This window comes from Hypomesus transpacificus, chromosome 9 (genome assembly GCF_021917145.1).
Source record: "Hypomesus transpacificus isolate Combined female chromosome 9, fHypTra1, whole genome shotgun sequence".
In the NCBI taxonomy this organism is placed as follows: Eukaryota; Metazoa; Chordata; class Actinopteri; order Osmeriformes; family Osmeridae; genus Hypomesus; species Hypomesus transpacificus.
This window is the reverse complement of record NC_061068.1, coordinates 16,962,894-16,980,328: the sequence shown is the minus strand read 5'-3', so window position 1 is coordinate 16,980,328 and position 17,435 is coordinate 16,962,894. Positions and strand designations below refer to the sequence as shown.

General features: G+C 40.2%; 2 protein-coding genes across 3 annotated transcripts in view; one reads left to right on the top strand and one right to left on the bottom strand.

The window, feature by feature from the left end:
- The first annotated feature begins 490 nt into the window (after nucleotides 1-490).
- cfap100 (cilia and flagella associated protein 100) lies at nucleotides 491-16,427 on the top strand. Its single transcript, XM_047025004.1, has 15 exons — nucleotides 491-571; nucleotides 830-857; nucleotides 1,043-1,140; nucleotides 1,270-1,471; nucleotides 1,788-1,855; nucleotides 5,596-5,759; nucleotides 5,946-6,026; nucleotides 6,202-6,380; nucleotides 6,549-6,654; nucleotides 8,789-8,828; nucleotides 9,255-9,409; nucleotides 12,466-12,601; nucleotides 13,884-14,086; nucleotides 14,952-15,045; nucleotides 15,211-16,427. The coding sequence occupies exons 2-15, from the start codon at nucleotides 830-832 to the stop codon at nucleotides 15,322-15,324; spliced, it is 1,668 nt and encodes a 555-aa protein (XP_046880960.1). The 5' UTR covers nucleotides 491-571; the 3' UTR covers nucleotides 15,325-16,427.
- The window catches only part of si:dkey-156n14.3 (zinc finger protein ZXDC), a 20,963-nt gene continuing 19,138 nt past the window's right edge, over nucleotides 15,611-17,435 (bottom strand). For both annotated transcript variants that reach the window (XM_047025001.1, XM_047025003.1), the window contains one exon: nucleotides 15,611-16,875. In XM_047025001.1, coding sequence (XP_046880957.1) covers nucleotides 16,789-16,875 — 87 coding nt within the window. In that variant the 3' untranslated portion in view covers nucleotides 15,611-16,788. The remainder of the gene's footprint in view (nucleotides 16,876-17,435) is intronic.

Here is a 17,435-nt window from a genome sequence, read left to right as displayed (position 1 = left end):
GAAATGCACCCAAAAACAGGTTGCCATACCATCAACTGGCCTTTCTCTGCAGTTAAATCCATTTTTGTCCTCTCTGGAGAATACAGATCTTTTTGTACAGCCTACAAATCTAACAAATCTTGAAATAGTTTCTCTGACACGTTTAGGATTTAGAAACATGTTGTGGCAAGTAATACAGATTAGTGTTTGCATTTTAAACTATTATTGAATAGCTACATTTTATTGTCAATTTGTTGACAATAGAACTAGAGAAAAACATCCAGCAACTAATTGTTTTTCTCCTCCCGCAAAACTGCATCAGCACGTTTTTTTTTACTGAACATAACCTTCAGTATTACGTGCACATTATGCATTTGTCGGCTTTTTGTGGACGAAATGAAACGTTTAGAATTTAGCGCCATCCATTGGAAAAATAAAGAGCACTCGTAACAATGACGTTACTATAGCAACATAGTTCAAACTCCGGAACCATATCACAATCGCGTTCCAAAGCTTCTCCAAAGGGTGTTTGAGCAAAGTCTTTTATTAGTGTCTCAGCAGAAGACACTGCCAGGGACAAATCATATTGAAGGTATGGAGAGATACTATGCCAATTTTGTGCATATTCGATTTTACATTGGTCTAATATTTAAATGTACTGCGCAGGCGATGCTGTTACTTTTACTTGTTTGCAAGACTAGCATGATGCAGCCTATCAAAGTAGTCCCTGGCATGTGGTGTGGACTACCTTTCTATACCAATTAAACGATTAATATACCGTTTAACAGTTAATCACAATTTAAAATTTGCCATACAATCAATCCTAACCTGTAATCTTCTGTCTCTAAAGATGTTATCACCAGCATTTTCAGCTCCATGTAAGTAAAATGTGTTCAGCATCTTGTACTGGCAATTGGGCCTACTATAATTTCTACATTTAGTTCGAATTTTATATGTTCTGCTCCACAAGGATACCAGTTATTTAGTGAGGTTCTGGGGTGATCTGATAGATTTGAGATATACAAAATAACAATAATAACTTTTGTTTGCTTGTTGTCTACAGCCAGGGATGCCAAAAAGCCAAGGGAGAACCCATTCAAGCCGCCAAAAGACAATGATATATTTGAGCTCCGGAGCAGGGAGAAAGAGCGTAGAAAAATGGTGCTTGTGTTTGATTTACAAATCACAAATTCGATTTGACTTTGCATTTGCTGACGTTATAGTTCACTTAAGAATCTAGGTCACTGGATTTGGGGATGGTTAAAGGTGAGTCATTAATTTTTTTTCAAGGAGCTACAGAGGCAGCTGGGCCTGAAAGTTCATGAGAAGGTCACTTATGCTGGTCGGGTGAAGGTCAAGCAGGCAAACCTGAGGAGGATCCTGTGGGATGGCCAGGAGGAAGTGGAGGAGAAGACTAGAGCTGAGCTTCAGGGAAAAGAGAGCAGAGCCCATCCCCAGGTCCTCACAGCCGTGAGGATGGCCATGATTAAAGGTGGAGATGTTTCTTATGATGCATGCACAGGAGGGACACACACAGTCCAAATAATATAGTTTGGTTGTTTGGAATAATGCTTGTGTGAATAACGCCCTATACAGCTGCCCACTGCTCCTGACTGCCTTGGAGAAATAACTGAAATGGGGGGAAAAAAAGAGGACAACTTCCTTGGGGGTTCTTTGCATCATCATGTGTTGTCAGCTTATTCCTGCAATCATGTGTGTGTGTGCCATCAAGATTTAACGGGTTTTAACATTTCTTAAAATGTTAAAAGATGATCATTTAGTAACAATCTGTGCTATTTCCCTCCTAGACCGTAACATCGACAAAGAGAGCATCAGCGAGTTTATTATCAAGAAGCGAGAGATGTTTCTTCTGGAGGTAAGAAAGCAAAACAAGACAAGACATATGGACAGGCTGTGTAGGATTTCTTGAGTACACAAACAAAGGCTAATGTTTTAAAGATGTAGAGAAAAAATACATATCTTTTGAAGGACTGGAAAAGTGATTCCTGTATTTGCTTCACCTCAATATGGTAAAAAAAAGAGTGTAGCAGCCACAGGGATGACGCATACAAACAGCAAAAAAGTGCATTAAATTATAAAAATAAATCGTTAACAAACGAAACCAAATATTTCAGGGATTCTTTCTCTACTGAAGACCGGGGACAACAGCCAATTGATTGATCTCTGTCTCATCAGGCTGGGGTTCCGTGGTCACTGTTAACACAGTAGACCATGTGTTACCACAAAAAAAAAAAATAAAAAATTAGGTGGCCAGCATCTGGCTCTCACTTCCGGGCTCTGCTCTCTAATCTCCTGTTCAGCACAGCTTTTATTGCTGATCGCACAATTAGCCAATGAGCCGCAGCTGGCACCTCTGTCAGCCTTGCTGTGTTAGAGTGTGCTTTATAAATAACATTGACTTACTTATTTACTTACTGTGTTTCTCCATTGCTCATTGGGAAGCAGGAAGCAGCAATATTGGCTCCAGATCACCTGACCTAACATTTAAGAATATTAAATTATTTGCATTATTGGAGGTCTGACAACACAGAATCATATTTGTAATTTTGAGCAGTTTCATTTTCTGCAAAAAATGCTCTAAATGACAATAAAAGATTTGAATTTGGGAGAACTGTTGTCAGTAGTTATAATAATAAATTATTAAACAAATTCATTTCAGCCAAATTAAACAGCAATAGAAAAACCAGAGAACCCTAACTCATCACTCTGCAGTGCTAAAATCCAGAGCTGTGTGTATATATACATATATTTATCAGTAAACTTACCATTATTATCAGTTTGTAAAAATAAATATGAATATAATGGTAATGGTGTGCCTGAAAAATGACACTGTTAGAGATTAAATCCACCAGGGTAACATCCTTAACACATGTAACTGTATAAAACAAAATGTTACATAGCACCATGAAACATTTATTTCCTACATAGCCTATGAAGAAGAAAATGTCCATCTCCATTAGAACTGTGTTACAATCAGTTACGGTACTGGATTTATAAGTATTATACAATCAGAGAGAGAGTTAACATACACCTTGACAAGAATTATGACCAGTTACACACAGAAAGGTTGTAGCAAAGTCTGTCTTGGGGTATGAAGGTCTGGGGACAAATTTGATAGTAAATAGTGGGAAAAAGGTGACATACAGCCAACAGATGTTTGTTCTACACTCAGGCGGATACTACATCATGGAACAGACAGCCTTAGTATTTTAGGAAAGCTTACCATATTAGTACTCATAAAAGCTAGATCTGAAAGGTCAAGTGTAAGGGTTCTCTTGACCCAGGCACCCAGTGCTGCTCTGCCTATATTTTTGGCCTGACAACTGGTTGCAACTGTCACTGAAACAGTTGGAATAATATATTTTTATTCCATTAGATACACAATATTGATTACAGTAAGAACATATGAATGTGTTTTAAGAAAGGATACATGAACAAATAATAAGGCAATAGTTGATCTACTGATTTTGAATAGATCTCCCACACCTATAGCTTCTTCACATCAACACTGACCAGTTAGAATTGTTATTGCTGCTGCTTGCTCTGTCTTTATTGTGTTTGCTTCCCTCAGCATTTTCCAAGTGTTTCTCATAGCTCTAAACTCCTATTGTCTCTGTCTCTATGAGTCTCTGATTCATCAAAACAATCACAGTACTGTCAGCTTTTATAATAATCATGAATACATCAGTAGCAAACATAGTAGTAGACTTCATCAAAGTAGACTACTTGACTGATGTTTTTCTCTTGCCATACTGACAGTACTGAATAGTAATTTCTGCATTAACAATGGGAAACTAGATAACGAAGGGACATCACGATAGTGAGGTTATCTTAGCTACCTACCATAGTGAGGTGTGGTAGCTAGCTAAAATAGCCACACTATATGATGGCATCCTTTCATTAGTTTCCTATTGTTAGCTAACCAGCTAGTACCAGTAGCCACCCTGTGGTGGACCTAGCTAGATAGCAAAATAGCCAGACAATGGATGGTGGCGACATAGCAGCAGAGAACAGTGTCAGCCTTGCGAACATTGCAAGGTTGCGGCAGGAGAGATTGTCAGCTTTGTAGACGGTCTCAAATACATTTTACTACTTTGATTAGTCACATGACGACGCCTCTACGTCACTGTCATCAAAGTTTCCACTCGGACAGTGTCACTACCTCGCAGCTGTTTCCTCCATTGGGAACTAATGATAAAAATGCGGTGACGAGATGGACTTGGTGTGCAAACATATCTTACATAGTGTTTTGTGTTTTTTGTCCCCGCTGAGGCACTAATCACCCCCCATAACAGGGAGACAATTTAAAGTGGGCAGCCACAACCTGGCCGTGAGGAGGCTTGGACCTCTGTCACTGGTGCTGGGGGGACTGAATAAGCTTAGTCTCTGGGGACGCTACAAGAGATATACATAACATGTTTGACTATAATTTAGCCCACAGTACACACACCACCCACTAGCCATTTTGTCTGTTGTTTTTACACCACACTTGTTGCTTAAACTTGTGGGACAGCTGGATTTGCGAAATCACAAACACTCGAGAATTCATCTTGCCAAGTTCTCAAGTTTTTAGTTTGTGTATAAACAGCAGTGGTTGGGACCAATCAGCATCTTATAAGGAACTACTGTCAGCTAACGGTGTGGTTGAAGTTTTCCTGTGGTAGAAAGATGGTTCATCCATTCACCTGCCAAGTATGTTTTGCAAGTGCCTGCCCCTTTCCAAACAGTTTCCAAGGAAAACTCCCAACCCAGATGGATATGTCACATTTACAGTGAACCCCTTCTCCACCCGTGCAGGGTTTGGATCTCAGCACAAAGTAACACAGAAGACCCGGAGAGGTCAATATACGAAAATATACTTTATTGATCAAATTAACAGGTGTCTTCAGTTTTCCCCACAAGGCAGGCGTCACCAATCACCATACAATACTATATAGACTGTTAAAAGGAATATGCTACAGATTAAGAAGAGGCACTACAACTGTAGTGATCTCCTAGTGGAGAGAAAAAGCACAACAACAACAAAAAACACACTGGTGTAGGGACTGCCATCGAGGGGCGACAGGAAAAATGGCACAACTAAGGTATTTTAGAGTTATGTAGTACAGCACAGATTGCACAGCATAAAATACGTTCCTTACTGAAAGGGAGACAGCCTCTGCAAGCGGGGCTGCAGAGACTGTCTCCTTTTCAGTAAGGAACGTACTGCTCCAGTTTACCATCGGCTTATTGATGAGCCCTCTTTGGTTGTCTTGTTGCTCCTATATATTGGATGAGTTACAAAGGAAGAAAAAAAAACGCAAAACAAAAGGGAAAGGGAGACCGAAATGCCAGGTGTCAACTCCTCAAACCTCTCTCCCTCTTTCTTACTCTCCTTTTTCAGCAGTATTCCCCTGCACCCATCCACTCTGACATATATTTGTGACAAACCATCTGGCGAGTCAGGTTACTTGTTGCTGGCCTTGACTCTTGCCTCTTCTTTTCTGTCTCTCTGTCATTTTTACTTTTCTCCGTATCCATTCTTCTTGTCTCCCTAACTCAATATTTTCCTCTCATCTCCTCACTTCTACTTTCCACATCCTCACTGCCTCTCAGTACTCTCTGGCAGTGAAGTACGGGGAGATTGCACAACTGGAGAGGGTGGCGGCTGAGGAAGAGAGGAAGCTGATGCAAGCTGAGACGCTCCTTGAGAACGACGCTGTCATGTTTGACGAGTTCCTTAAAGAGAATGACAAGAACTCTGTGGAAGCCATCAAAATGTAAACTCATATGGCAGAATGTCGACTGTAGATATTTCCAGAACACTTATTACATCAATTACAACCATTTTCATAGATACAGAAACAAAGTGAACATTATTCCATGACAAAGTAATCAACAGAAATGTTAAATACCCTCTATCAATTGATGATTCACTTTATGAATGAATTTCGGCATTCTAATAGAGCTGAGCAAGAGTCTAAGGCCAAACTGGAGAGGATTGCTGAGATCAAGAGAATTACTACTAAAATGGTGGCCATTAAGAGGTAAGTAACATGAGTGGTAGCCATGATGACTCCATGCATAACATCCATGGCCTCAAAATACTGAACATTTTCAGTATTTTCCTGAATGTCTATGTAGTTATCTAGTTTTGTAAATGTATAAGGATGTGTCCAAATACATATGTGTAATATTTGTCTGTGTATGATGATCTTGCAGTGACATTTCCAAATTTGAAGACATTCTGAAGGAGTACACTCTTTATAAGGACTTCCTCTTTAAGCTCTCACCTCCAGAATGGCAAGAGACCCAGAGGACCAAGACCAAGTCTACCAAGATCCAGTCCACCACCAAGAGCAAGGACAAAGAAAAGGAGAAAGAGAAGAAGACTGGCCGTAGTATGTCATTTAGCTCTGTCTTAAATGATTTTGTTTTGAGTTGGGATGTGTATGTTTCACTGTCTCCAGTGTGGTCTGCATGTTGTGTATTCCATAATAATCACGCCCTCTCTCCCTATCCATTTCTCTCTCTCTTAAATTGAATATGTCTCACACGTACAATTCCAGACATTGTGAGCAAGGGGTCATTCACCAGCAGAGACCTTTCCCAGCTGAAAGACCCTAAGGCTTCCTCCAGACAGAACAGGAAGTCTACAAGTCCCAGTGACAAAGCGTGAGAACTTCTGTTCTTTTATGAAGGGAACATATGTTTGAGTTACAATCAGAGGTGGCACCATGGGTCTGAAACTGGTGGGGAGAAAATTGTAAGTGAGACAAAAAAGTTTGCCAGCTAGTTGGCTAGTTAACTAGTCTCCTGTATGCCTGAACATAATCTATTACTGTCAGCTGCAACAAAAGGTCAGTAATAACTAGTGCTGTCAAACGATAAAAATATTTAATCACATTAATGTCATAGTTAACTCGCGATTAATCGCAATTAATCGCACATTTTTATATATTCTAAATGTCCCTTGATTTCTTTTTGTCCCATTATTTTTTCTCATTTTAATGCTCTTACAAACATGGAAAAGTGGATCGGATTGCTTGTTGCAAATGTTTTTATTTATTTATTGAAAACAACATTGCAATTCCCTGGCGATTGCAATTTGACGAGGGGGCGGAGAGTCGCATCAGCTTTGTGTTTGGCTATCAAGTGGTATTTCAGACTGGACGTGCTGCGATGATAGCTCAGTTCACAACGACAAAACATACAGATCACTTTGGTGTTATCAATGGAACCATTTGGCAAATTCTTTAAAGTAATCCATCTTTCCATTCAGAATCATATTGGCATCCATTTTGGCGTCTCACGCTCGCCATCCACTCAAAATGTAACGTTAGCCTACTACTATTTAGCTGGCTCGCAAGCCCAAACAAGTATGTGCAGCGTGCCTGTTGTTTTGTTTCTGGTCTAGCTAGATCCGGTGTGGTGTTATAGTTTTTCTAACGTCAGTAGTTGTTGAAACAGCATGTGAAAAAAACTAAAAAGTTTGTTAGGCCAAGAACGTTAATCTCACGCAAAAAAAATGTATGCCGTTAAAATGGGTTTGCGTTAACGCCGTTAATAACGCGTTTAACTGATAGCACTAGTTAAAACGTAATAATGCAAGGCGTTGTAAAAACAAAAAACAAACATAATATTCGTAACTCTACTGTTGTACAGTTCGTTCGAGCTGCTGTGAACTCTTTGCCGACCAGAGGATAGCCCGTAAATAGAGAAGGGGGAGCCTGCAGCCCTGGAGCACTGACAGTTTTACGGCCATGCCCTGACAGTTTTACGCTACTGCTGTTCCTGATGCGTCCTATAGGCGGAGGCTATAGAACTTACACTACCTGGGGTTGCCACCGTTACAACGTATGTTTGAGCCAGCATAGCATACCGACCAGAGATTAGGAGGGACACAAGTATGTTAAATAATCTGCAAAAGTTATTGTTCTCTGTTGGGTTATTCACGGGTCGATGTCAATTAATTTTAACATGTCAATAGATGGTTATCTAGCAGGAACTCATGGTCGACCTGCTAGTTCTCGATGCTCATGAGAAATTTTACGAAACCTTTTACGCTTCTTAATTTTTAGCTAAAGGTTATTAACTGTTTAGAAGAGAGGCACAACGTAGCTCTCTGATAAGGACATTAAGCTGGTGCAAATGAGGTAAAAGGCCAATGCTGATTTGCAATTCTACAAAGTTAATTTATTAAATTGCGTAGATAAACTGCGTGAAAGATGCAAACATTATTTGCTATTTTTTTGCTATTTTTAGGCTTTGTTTAAGCTACTTGGCGATGGTTGTAGCCTATAAAATTAACTATTGACGTTATTGGTAATAGTGTGTGTGTGTTATGAAAGTAAAAAATATTAAGACTTAATATAATTTTACTGTATAAACTCCTCCCCTATAGGTTGCATCAGGAACAGCAGGGGCATACAACTGTCAGGGCAAGGCCGTAAAACTTTCAGGGTTGTATAACTGTCAGTGCTGCAGGCACCCCATATAGTGTAAACATAAGCAACACAGTCACTTTGTTTGTTCTCCACGGGATCTCAGGGCAGAGATTCTATAGGCAACAAAACTATGCACGCTGCGTATGATAGACAAGCCACCAGTCTCAAGCAGTAGGGTTTGTCGCTTAACCAATCAGACTATAATAATTATTCTGATGCAAATGTTCTGTATGGTTAAGCCTATGAAATGTAATATTTTTGGTGGGTCATACCGGTGTGGCAGTTGCCCCTTGGCCACACCCTTCCTGGTTACAATATCTATTGAATTTTGGCTTAAGTTCTCTACTTGTCCATTTCTGCAGCACCGTGTCAGAACAAGACTCAGAAGGCTCTGCGTACGAGGTCAGTTTTACATCAAATTTTCAAAGTTTACATTTCTCTGCATGAGGGTCAGGGTTAGTAAGATTCCATGGAGTCGGATTTTATTAATTGGTGATGTGAATTTTTACTGATTCACTGTCAGACGAGTTAAACCACAAACCGAAAGTACACATTTTAAAGAAAATATATTGTGAAATTGAAATTCAGTCTCAATGAAAATATAGTTTAGTAGCAACAATGACTTGAGAAATTGGAAGGCATGGTTTTGTTTGGCTAATATCAAATCCCTAAGTAAATGTGACATTTAATTAAAGACTAATAATCAGAAAACCAACCCACCAAAAAGATAGGATACGGTATTAAGAAAATGATTTGATAACAGCCATGCTCTCTTACTCTCTGTATATAACATTGGTTTTCCACACTGTGTTTTGTCCCTCCCTACAGGCAGAGCCTGAGCTTTACTACACAGACCCCCAGCAACTCCTGGACCTGCTGACTGAGCTGGAGGAGCAGAACCTGTCTCTGATCCAGAATTCCCGCGAGACCGAGGAGGCCCTGGAGGATATTCGCTACACCATGGACTTGACCCAGAAGAAAATGTAAGACCAAGGGTCAAGGGTCTGGATTGGGAGGTGGAATTATACTTGTCCTGGTAGGAATGAGTCCAGGGGCTTTTTTTCACATTTGCTCACCCCAGGTTAGCTTTTAACTTCCGTCCCTTTTGTTGTGAACATTATGTTGGAGTGTCTGTAGGTGTGTTCGACTTAATGCAGTACCGACAGCAGCTGGATGACTTGAAGCAGTGAATGCTGGTTAGACTTTTTGTCCGACTTGATATGCCGTATACCATCAAAGTACCGTGAGATCGATTCGAGAACTGCCAGCGTATTTTCTCAAGAGCAACTACACAGGTTCTAATGACGACACAGCTATTTCATGATTGGCCAAACTCACACACGGCAACTTTGACACGTGTTTTGTATTTATGATGTATACACGATGTATACCGTGTTTGGTGGTGGGAAAGGGGGGTGTGCACCGCGACACAATGAGTGAAACAATGTGGCAATTGTGTCAACAATAGCACCACTGGGGAACAAGGGAACTGTAAACTGGGCCAAAGAAACTAAATTGCCTTACCAAATCTAAATAATTTAAGTCAGGGTGGTCCTTATAAAGTCTTGAATCCATTTTCCTAAAAATAAGTCCTTAAAAAGTATTACATTGTCTTAAATTCTGATTGGATGGGTCTTTTTTATGTCAAGTCACTGCGAAAATGCAGGCAATCTGTTCTGCCAGGTCGAATATTTTTTTTGTTCTTAAACTCAACCGATTATTGTCATTTCACACTGTTCATTTTGAACAGACATCAGTGTGTTTATTTGGAAAGATTACTGTATATTTCCATATATATTGTATTTCCATTGTAAGTTTGGTCTTAAATTTCATTTAGAAGTGGTATTAAAAGGTCTTAAAAAGTCTTAAATTTAACTTATTTATACCTGCAGACACCCTGTAAGTGCATGGGGTGGCACCCATTCATAACCTTAACAAAAGAAATGCTACATGATGGGGTGCATGCCCATGGGCAGCCTACCTATCCCCTTGCCCCCTGTTTAAAGAACCAAAACCAAACAAAATGGGGCTGTCCCATTAAGGAAACACTAAGAAAATAAAAGGGGAAATTAAGAATAGAATTAACCCGGTGGGGATGTCAGTTCCTGCGTTTTGGCCACAGTTGTTTTTTTTCAACAATCCAATAACCAGGCTTCTGTTGCCTCAATTACAACCTGACGTCGATCACGGCAGACATGTCTCCCAGGCCGGCTCTACACAGCAATGGCTAGTTCAAAATTATTTATTTTTATTTATTTTAGTCATTTAGCAGACGCTCTTATCCAGAGCGACTTACAGTAAGTACAGGGACATTCTCCCCAAGGAAGTGCCTTGCCCAAGGACACAACATCAGGTGCAGTGGCCGGGAATCAAACTGGCAACCTTCAGATACCAGCCCAAAGCTATACCCGCTTAGCCACCTGACTCCCTAACCCAATCTTTCGGACACAACAGACTTTTAGAGTTAGGCCAACACCACACATTACATTGGAGCAGGAGCGTCGTTAGACAACATTATGAAATGTAGAAACAATATTACTTATGAAGCTCAAAAAACTGTTGGCTATTTGCAAATGAATGCGAAAGAAATGTACGTGCTCGCATTAGCTATTGATGTCCCTGCCAAAGCTGATTTCAAACTTGTGTTCCTGAACTGTTGTATAGTGAGTTAAGCAAGCAGAGTTTCCATAGCCAATAGTGCATTGTGCGCAGCAAGCTTGAAAGAAAAAAAAAGGGATATGAATAGTTTTATGTCTAACGATGCCTCTGCATTGGAGGCTGGAACACACAGCCCCTGCAAGCACAATGTAGGGTGGGTTGCTGCAGTCTGAAGTCCACGTTGTTGATTAACCTCCTCCTTGCAGTCCTTAGTAGTTTCCCCTCATAGCTTCTGTTAATTGACTAGTATAAAGGTAAAAAACACAAAACAAAAGGGAAGGGAGGTCGAAACACAGGTCGCAAACTCCACAAAAAGGACGTGTTTAGACGTCAATTTCTGTCATAATGTGTTGTCTTTACGCAAAATTGGAGTCAGGTGGCCGAGCGGTTAGGGAATTGGGCTAGTAATCAGAAGGTTGCCAGACCGATTTCCCGCCGTGCCCAATGATGTTGTGTCCTTGGGCAAGACACTTCACCCTACTTGCCTCGGGGGAATGTCCCTGTACTTACTGTAAGTCGCTCTGGATAAGAGCGTCTGCTAAATGTAAATTTAAAATGTCTGGTTTTGTTTCAACCTAAACAAAAGGCATAAGGATAAGGTCGAAACCTGATTGGACAGCTTTTAAACCTATCTCTGAACATTTTGAAGACTTCAGCATTTTTATGCGTATTTTCGATTATACTTGAAATACGGTTGTTGGACGACTCAGATCAAATGTTAATAAGGAGATTTACCTCCTTGTTGCTCCACATGAGCCCTCTCCTCTTTTTGTTAAAGCTCTAATGCAATGGTTCCCAACCCTGGTCCTCGGGACCCCCTGTCCTGCATGTTTGAGATGTTTCCCTGCTCCAACACACCTAATTCAAATGAATGGTCGTTAATAGGCTTCTGCAGAGCTAGATAACGACCCATTCATTTGAATAAGGTGTGTTGAGCAGGGAAACATCTAAAACATGCAGGACAGGGGTCCCGAGGACTAGGGTTGGGAACCACTGCTCTAATGGGTTGCAACTTGTGACGTGACATCCTATTATTGGTCCATTTAGACGTCTTTGGTCTGTTTTGCGTTCACATATCCAAGCCAAGCTTGTTTGGTGCGCACCAGGGTTCGGATGACAACGTTCACACTTGTTCACATGAACCGCACTAAGCAATCGCACCAGAATTTGAATTAAACCAAGCTTTACAAGTGTGAACACAACCTTAAACATCCCAAAGTCTTTTTCATCCTTCTTTTGTTCTTTCTCATTCTTTTCTCCCTTTCTCTTACAAATGTGTACAAGTTTCTACCACACCTCCACCCAATCCATTTCCATCTCCCTCAACCCACATTCTCTTCTTCTCCCCTAACTTTTTCAACTTGATTTCTCTCTTCCTCAGGCTGCATGAGACAGAGCAGCTGACTCAGCAGATAGATATCATGAACCACACCATCCAGAGGGAGAGAGAAAGGGCCACCGAATTGGAGTTGAGGTCCCGTCTTTTCAACTATGGCAACTACAAGTCTGACGACCAGGTAAGATTCAAAGGATTCTTGGAGGAATCTACACTGCCAGCTTCAAACCATTCCATTTCTAATTAGCCTTCCATGTGTACACAGTACAATAAGAAATGGTTTAAATCCTGTTAGCTCTTACTGTTATAACACATCAAGAATTCACATGAAATGTAGTATTTCTGTTTTTATAATATCATTTTAAAGACATTCTACAGACCTTTTTTGCTTTGTCATAATTGTGTGGAAAGAAAATATGAATTCATTCTCTTTGAGAGTAAGGAGTAAGTATTACTTAAGGAGTAAGTATTAAATTATCTATAATTATTATAGATAATTCAATTCCTGCACAAATGCTTAGGTTAGATGGTACGTGTCAAAGTAACATCCACATAAATGGTAGGACCCAAGGTTTCCCAGCAGAATATTGCACAAAGCATCACTGCCTTCTCCAGCTTGCCTTCTTCCCATAGTGCATCCTAATTCCATGTGTTCCCCAGATAAATGACACACATGCACCCGGCCATCCATGTGATGTAAAGAAATGTGATTCATCAGACCAGGCCACCTTCTTTCATTGCTCTGTGTTCCAGTTCTAATGCTCACTGACTAATGCCCATTGTAGGCGCTTTCGGCAATGGACAGGAGTCAGCATGGGCACCCTGAGTGCTCTGCGGCTACGCAGCACCATATGCAACAGACTACGATGCACTGTGTGCATCGTTCTATCAGAACAGCCTAAACCTTTTCAGAAGTCTGTTGGATTAGACCACACGGGCCACGTGCATCATTTAGTCTAGCCATGACCCTGTCGCCGGTTCACCGCTATTCCTTAGGATTACTTTTGGTACTGACCACTGCAGACCGGGAACACTCCACAAGAGCTGCAGTTTTGGAGATGCACTGACCCAGTCGTCTAACATCACAATTTGGCACTTTTCAAAGTCTCTCAAATCCTTCCGCTTGCCCATTTTTCCTGCTTTCCAACACAGCAACTTTGAGGATAACAGTTTCACTTTTATGCCTAATATATCCCACAAACTGACAAATGCCATGATAACAAGATAATCAGTGTTATTCACTTCACCTGTCAGTGGTAATGTTATAGCTGAACCATAATGTACCATTGTTGATGCTTTTATGTAGGCCTATATTGTTTATTTTCTTTTATTTGTTTTATGTTGCTCTATATTCAGGCCCACATTGAGATTTTTTGTTGAAGGAAACCACTTTTTATTTGAACTTTTGAAATGATTGAATCGTTTATTGATGTTTCTATCATGCCCCTCTCTTTACTCTGCAGGAGGGATTGCTGGACACCCTGGGCAGAAAGGTGGAAGAGGTGTACCGTAGCTGCGTGGGCGACAGCGAGGGCAACCTGAGCACGCTGCAGATGCTCACGGCCATTGAGGGCCGCCTGGGTGAACTGCTGGAGAATGCTGAGATGATCCCCAGAGACCGGCTGCTGCTGGCCGAGCGGGCCAAGGATAAGGAGAGGAGGCTCAGGTACTGGAGCCCTTCCTGCTTATCTGTCCGTAGTAGCCGGTTGAAGGACTCGAGCCTAGTTACGTTTTGCTATCTGGGATTTAAGGGTTTAGTACATTTCGGGGAGTAGAGAGACATATCCGAATGGGACCTGTTTATTTCCATAGCAGGTAGTCAAAGGACTCAAGCCCTATCACTATTTGTAATAGGGCTGAACGATTTTGAGAAAAAAGATAATAGCTATTAATTTGACTAATATTGCAATTGCGATTTAATATGCGATTATTATATGATTTATTATAAATACATTTAGATTTATACTACTGATCTGCAGTCAGCAACATAATACACAAAGTTCAGAAAAATTAAGGAGAACATACCGCCTGTACCTCTGAAAATATTTTGGTAAATCCACGCTTTTTTTTTTACTATGCATTGTACATGGCTTTGTGGTGTTTTTTTGGGGCCAAATTAGATTGGTGGCGTTGCCCCGTGAGGTAGCGACACTGCGCAGCATCTTTTTAAAAGGCAAAATTGGCAAAGTGTGTCACGTTCTGTCGAGCCTGAGGCCATGTACAGGTCAAGGTAAAGTGTACCGTGCAAAGTTGATCCTTTCGTCTGCAAACTGCGTTACTCTCGCGTGTCACGTGACCAAAGTAAAATCGCAGCCTTTGCGAATATAAAATTGCGTTTTGTCACACTGCGATGCAATTAGTCGTTCAGCCCTAACCTGGAACTTGAGCGTCAGTGTATTTCTTGTGGTTGGTAGAGTGAGTGCAGTTAGATGGATAGACTGTGTAGTACAGTAAAGGATGAGTGAGGTTATTGTTCCAGTTTGGCATTGTTAACTAAATGGATCCATCTTTCCTTCCCTCTGGCTCTCTAGGTTGCGTGATGAGAAGATTTGTGAGCAGAAGCAACACCAGGAAGAGAGGTTGAAGAGGGCTCTGGAGAGAGCCCAGGCCGACATAAAAAAGGCGGTGAGATGATACATCTTCCATTCTATCAGGCCATTTACAGTTACACACTAGCCTACTTATAATTTAATCTATTTATGTAAAACAATTAATGTATTATAAGAAATAGATTAACCAACCTGAATTTTATAATCTGTGATTTTGTGAAAACAATGTTGTTTCTTTAAGACCGGAAAGAAACTGATGACTAGATCACAGCCTCCTGTCCACAAGCAAAAAAAAAGACAAGAGAACCCGTTGACTGACAAGAAGATGGAGGAGCACCTATACTTCTTCACTTAAGGGCCCATACCCTATCACAACATAACCCTTTACAGATATTGACCAGACTTATTTAACCCATTGTTATTAATTTCTGATGTATTTGGGTTATAAGGATTACAAATAAACTGAAATCCATGGCCACGGTGACATTGTATGATGTTTGGGAAATGTTTTGAAGTTGTAATTATATCACTTGGCAGTTTTATTATTACTGGACCTTCATAGCACATGCGCTTGTCATACATTTGCTTAACCAGACATTCCTGAAATCTCAAGAGAAAACAATAATTTACCAAGAACTTTCTTGTGTGATGCCATATTTTATTAACCAGTATTAGTCAGAAAATGTACGTTGGTAGAAAAATAAATAATACATTTCATAAATTATACAATGATAAATGATAAGATACAAACCAAAATACGTTTTCATTATATGGTAGTTTGTGATATCAAATGTTTAGGCTGATGCTACATGAAACGTTTTAATCTAAATCACCCCAATAGAATGATCATAAAGCGTAAAAAACTAAACAATGATTGACCAAAACATTTGTACCTAAATCCACCTGACTTCCTCTATCTTCACATGAGATCCTCCATTTTCCCGATACATTTTTAAACACGGTTTTTGTATTTGGTTAATAGTCTATATTTAAAACAATGCAAACAAAAAACCAAATCAACTTACATTTTACGTTTTTAATCAATGAAGTAAACATTTTTCCATCCGTCTATGTATGAAGAAAACATTTTAGATAATTAAAAAGCTTTGGACAACTATTTATTTCAATCCTTTATTTTAAACTTTTCTGTCACTGCTATTTTGTAAACAAAGAGAATAAATAGGGAATGTCTCAGGTAATACAGTCCTGACTCACATGTAACTACTACAAATCCAAACAAGGCAGCGGTGCATGTTATCAACATAAAATGCTACGTCTAGCTCATCGTAACACATAAAATACTTTGGACACAAAAAAAGTCAAAAAAATTCCTAGTCGACACAAAGCAGTTTGTCAACAGTTGTGGCAAGGGGTATGGCATAGCGTGTCCATAAGGCATTGTAGATGCTCAGACAGGGTGTCAAGCACAGTGGCTTTGTGGCACCAGTTTAAAAGAAATCTGAAAATGTGGGTGTCTGTTTTTGTCCCTCTTAATAAAAAGGGAGAGTGCTTTTCTGTCATGATTGCGTTACATATTTCACAAAAAACTTAAATATGGAATGTTTCTCTGTGAACTCTCACTCTAGGTTTCTCTCAGTTCATCCCAAGGTGCAATTGGCTCTGGGTTTCAAGGTCATCGCAACCCCAGATTTTAAAAGGAAATTGTATTCTGAAGCATTGAAGATGCAGCAAGGCTTAAGAAACTTTAGCCTTATTCTGTGTGGGTTGAGCAGAGGGAATTTCTCAGGTTCAGGTCCTGTCATGCTTCCTCCTTCCTGTTTAGTGACTTCTGACCCTTTGGTGTTGGGCATGCAATTTGTCACTCCAAGTCCTGCAGGTTAATGGTACTTCCTGTGAACTGGGAGTTATCAGAGCCGTTGTCATCCTCGGTCATGGCCGGGGGCTCCTGTGTGAAGACAAAGGGCAAAGTTGATTTTTTGATGGACAAACCGACCAGATTAAACTTAATTGTGACAATAATTTATGAAAAACCATGACCCATTGCACTAGAATTTGTGTGCCTTTAAGTAGCACTTTCTAAGTTTACTACAGTCCTGGTCACAATTATTGGCGCCCCTGAATTATAAGTACAGAATTCAGAATATCATAAGTAATAAATGCAAATGAACCAATTTTGTATAATCTGAATATTTAATAGGATGTCCCAAGGTTACTGAACAAAAACAAAAGACCGAAAAGTATGCAATATTTTGTTAAGAGATGCACCGGGGGCTGTGTGTTGTGATAAATTTAGAGTCCACATATTTCATTAGCCAGTTGCCCTGTCACACATGCACACTTCGACAGAGTGAGTGAAGAGGGAGATAGAGACAGTGAAATAAAGAAGCAAGAAGTCAAAAGACATAAAGAGAAAGTGCGAACTGTGAGTGTGTGGAGCGAAAGGAAAAAAGAGACAGAAAAGTCTCTGGATAAGTGCGTCTGCTAAAATAACTTAACATCAAAAGT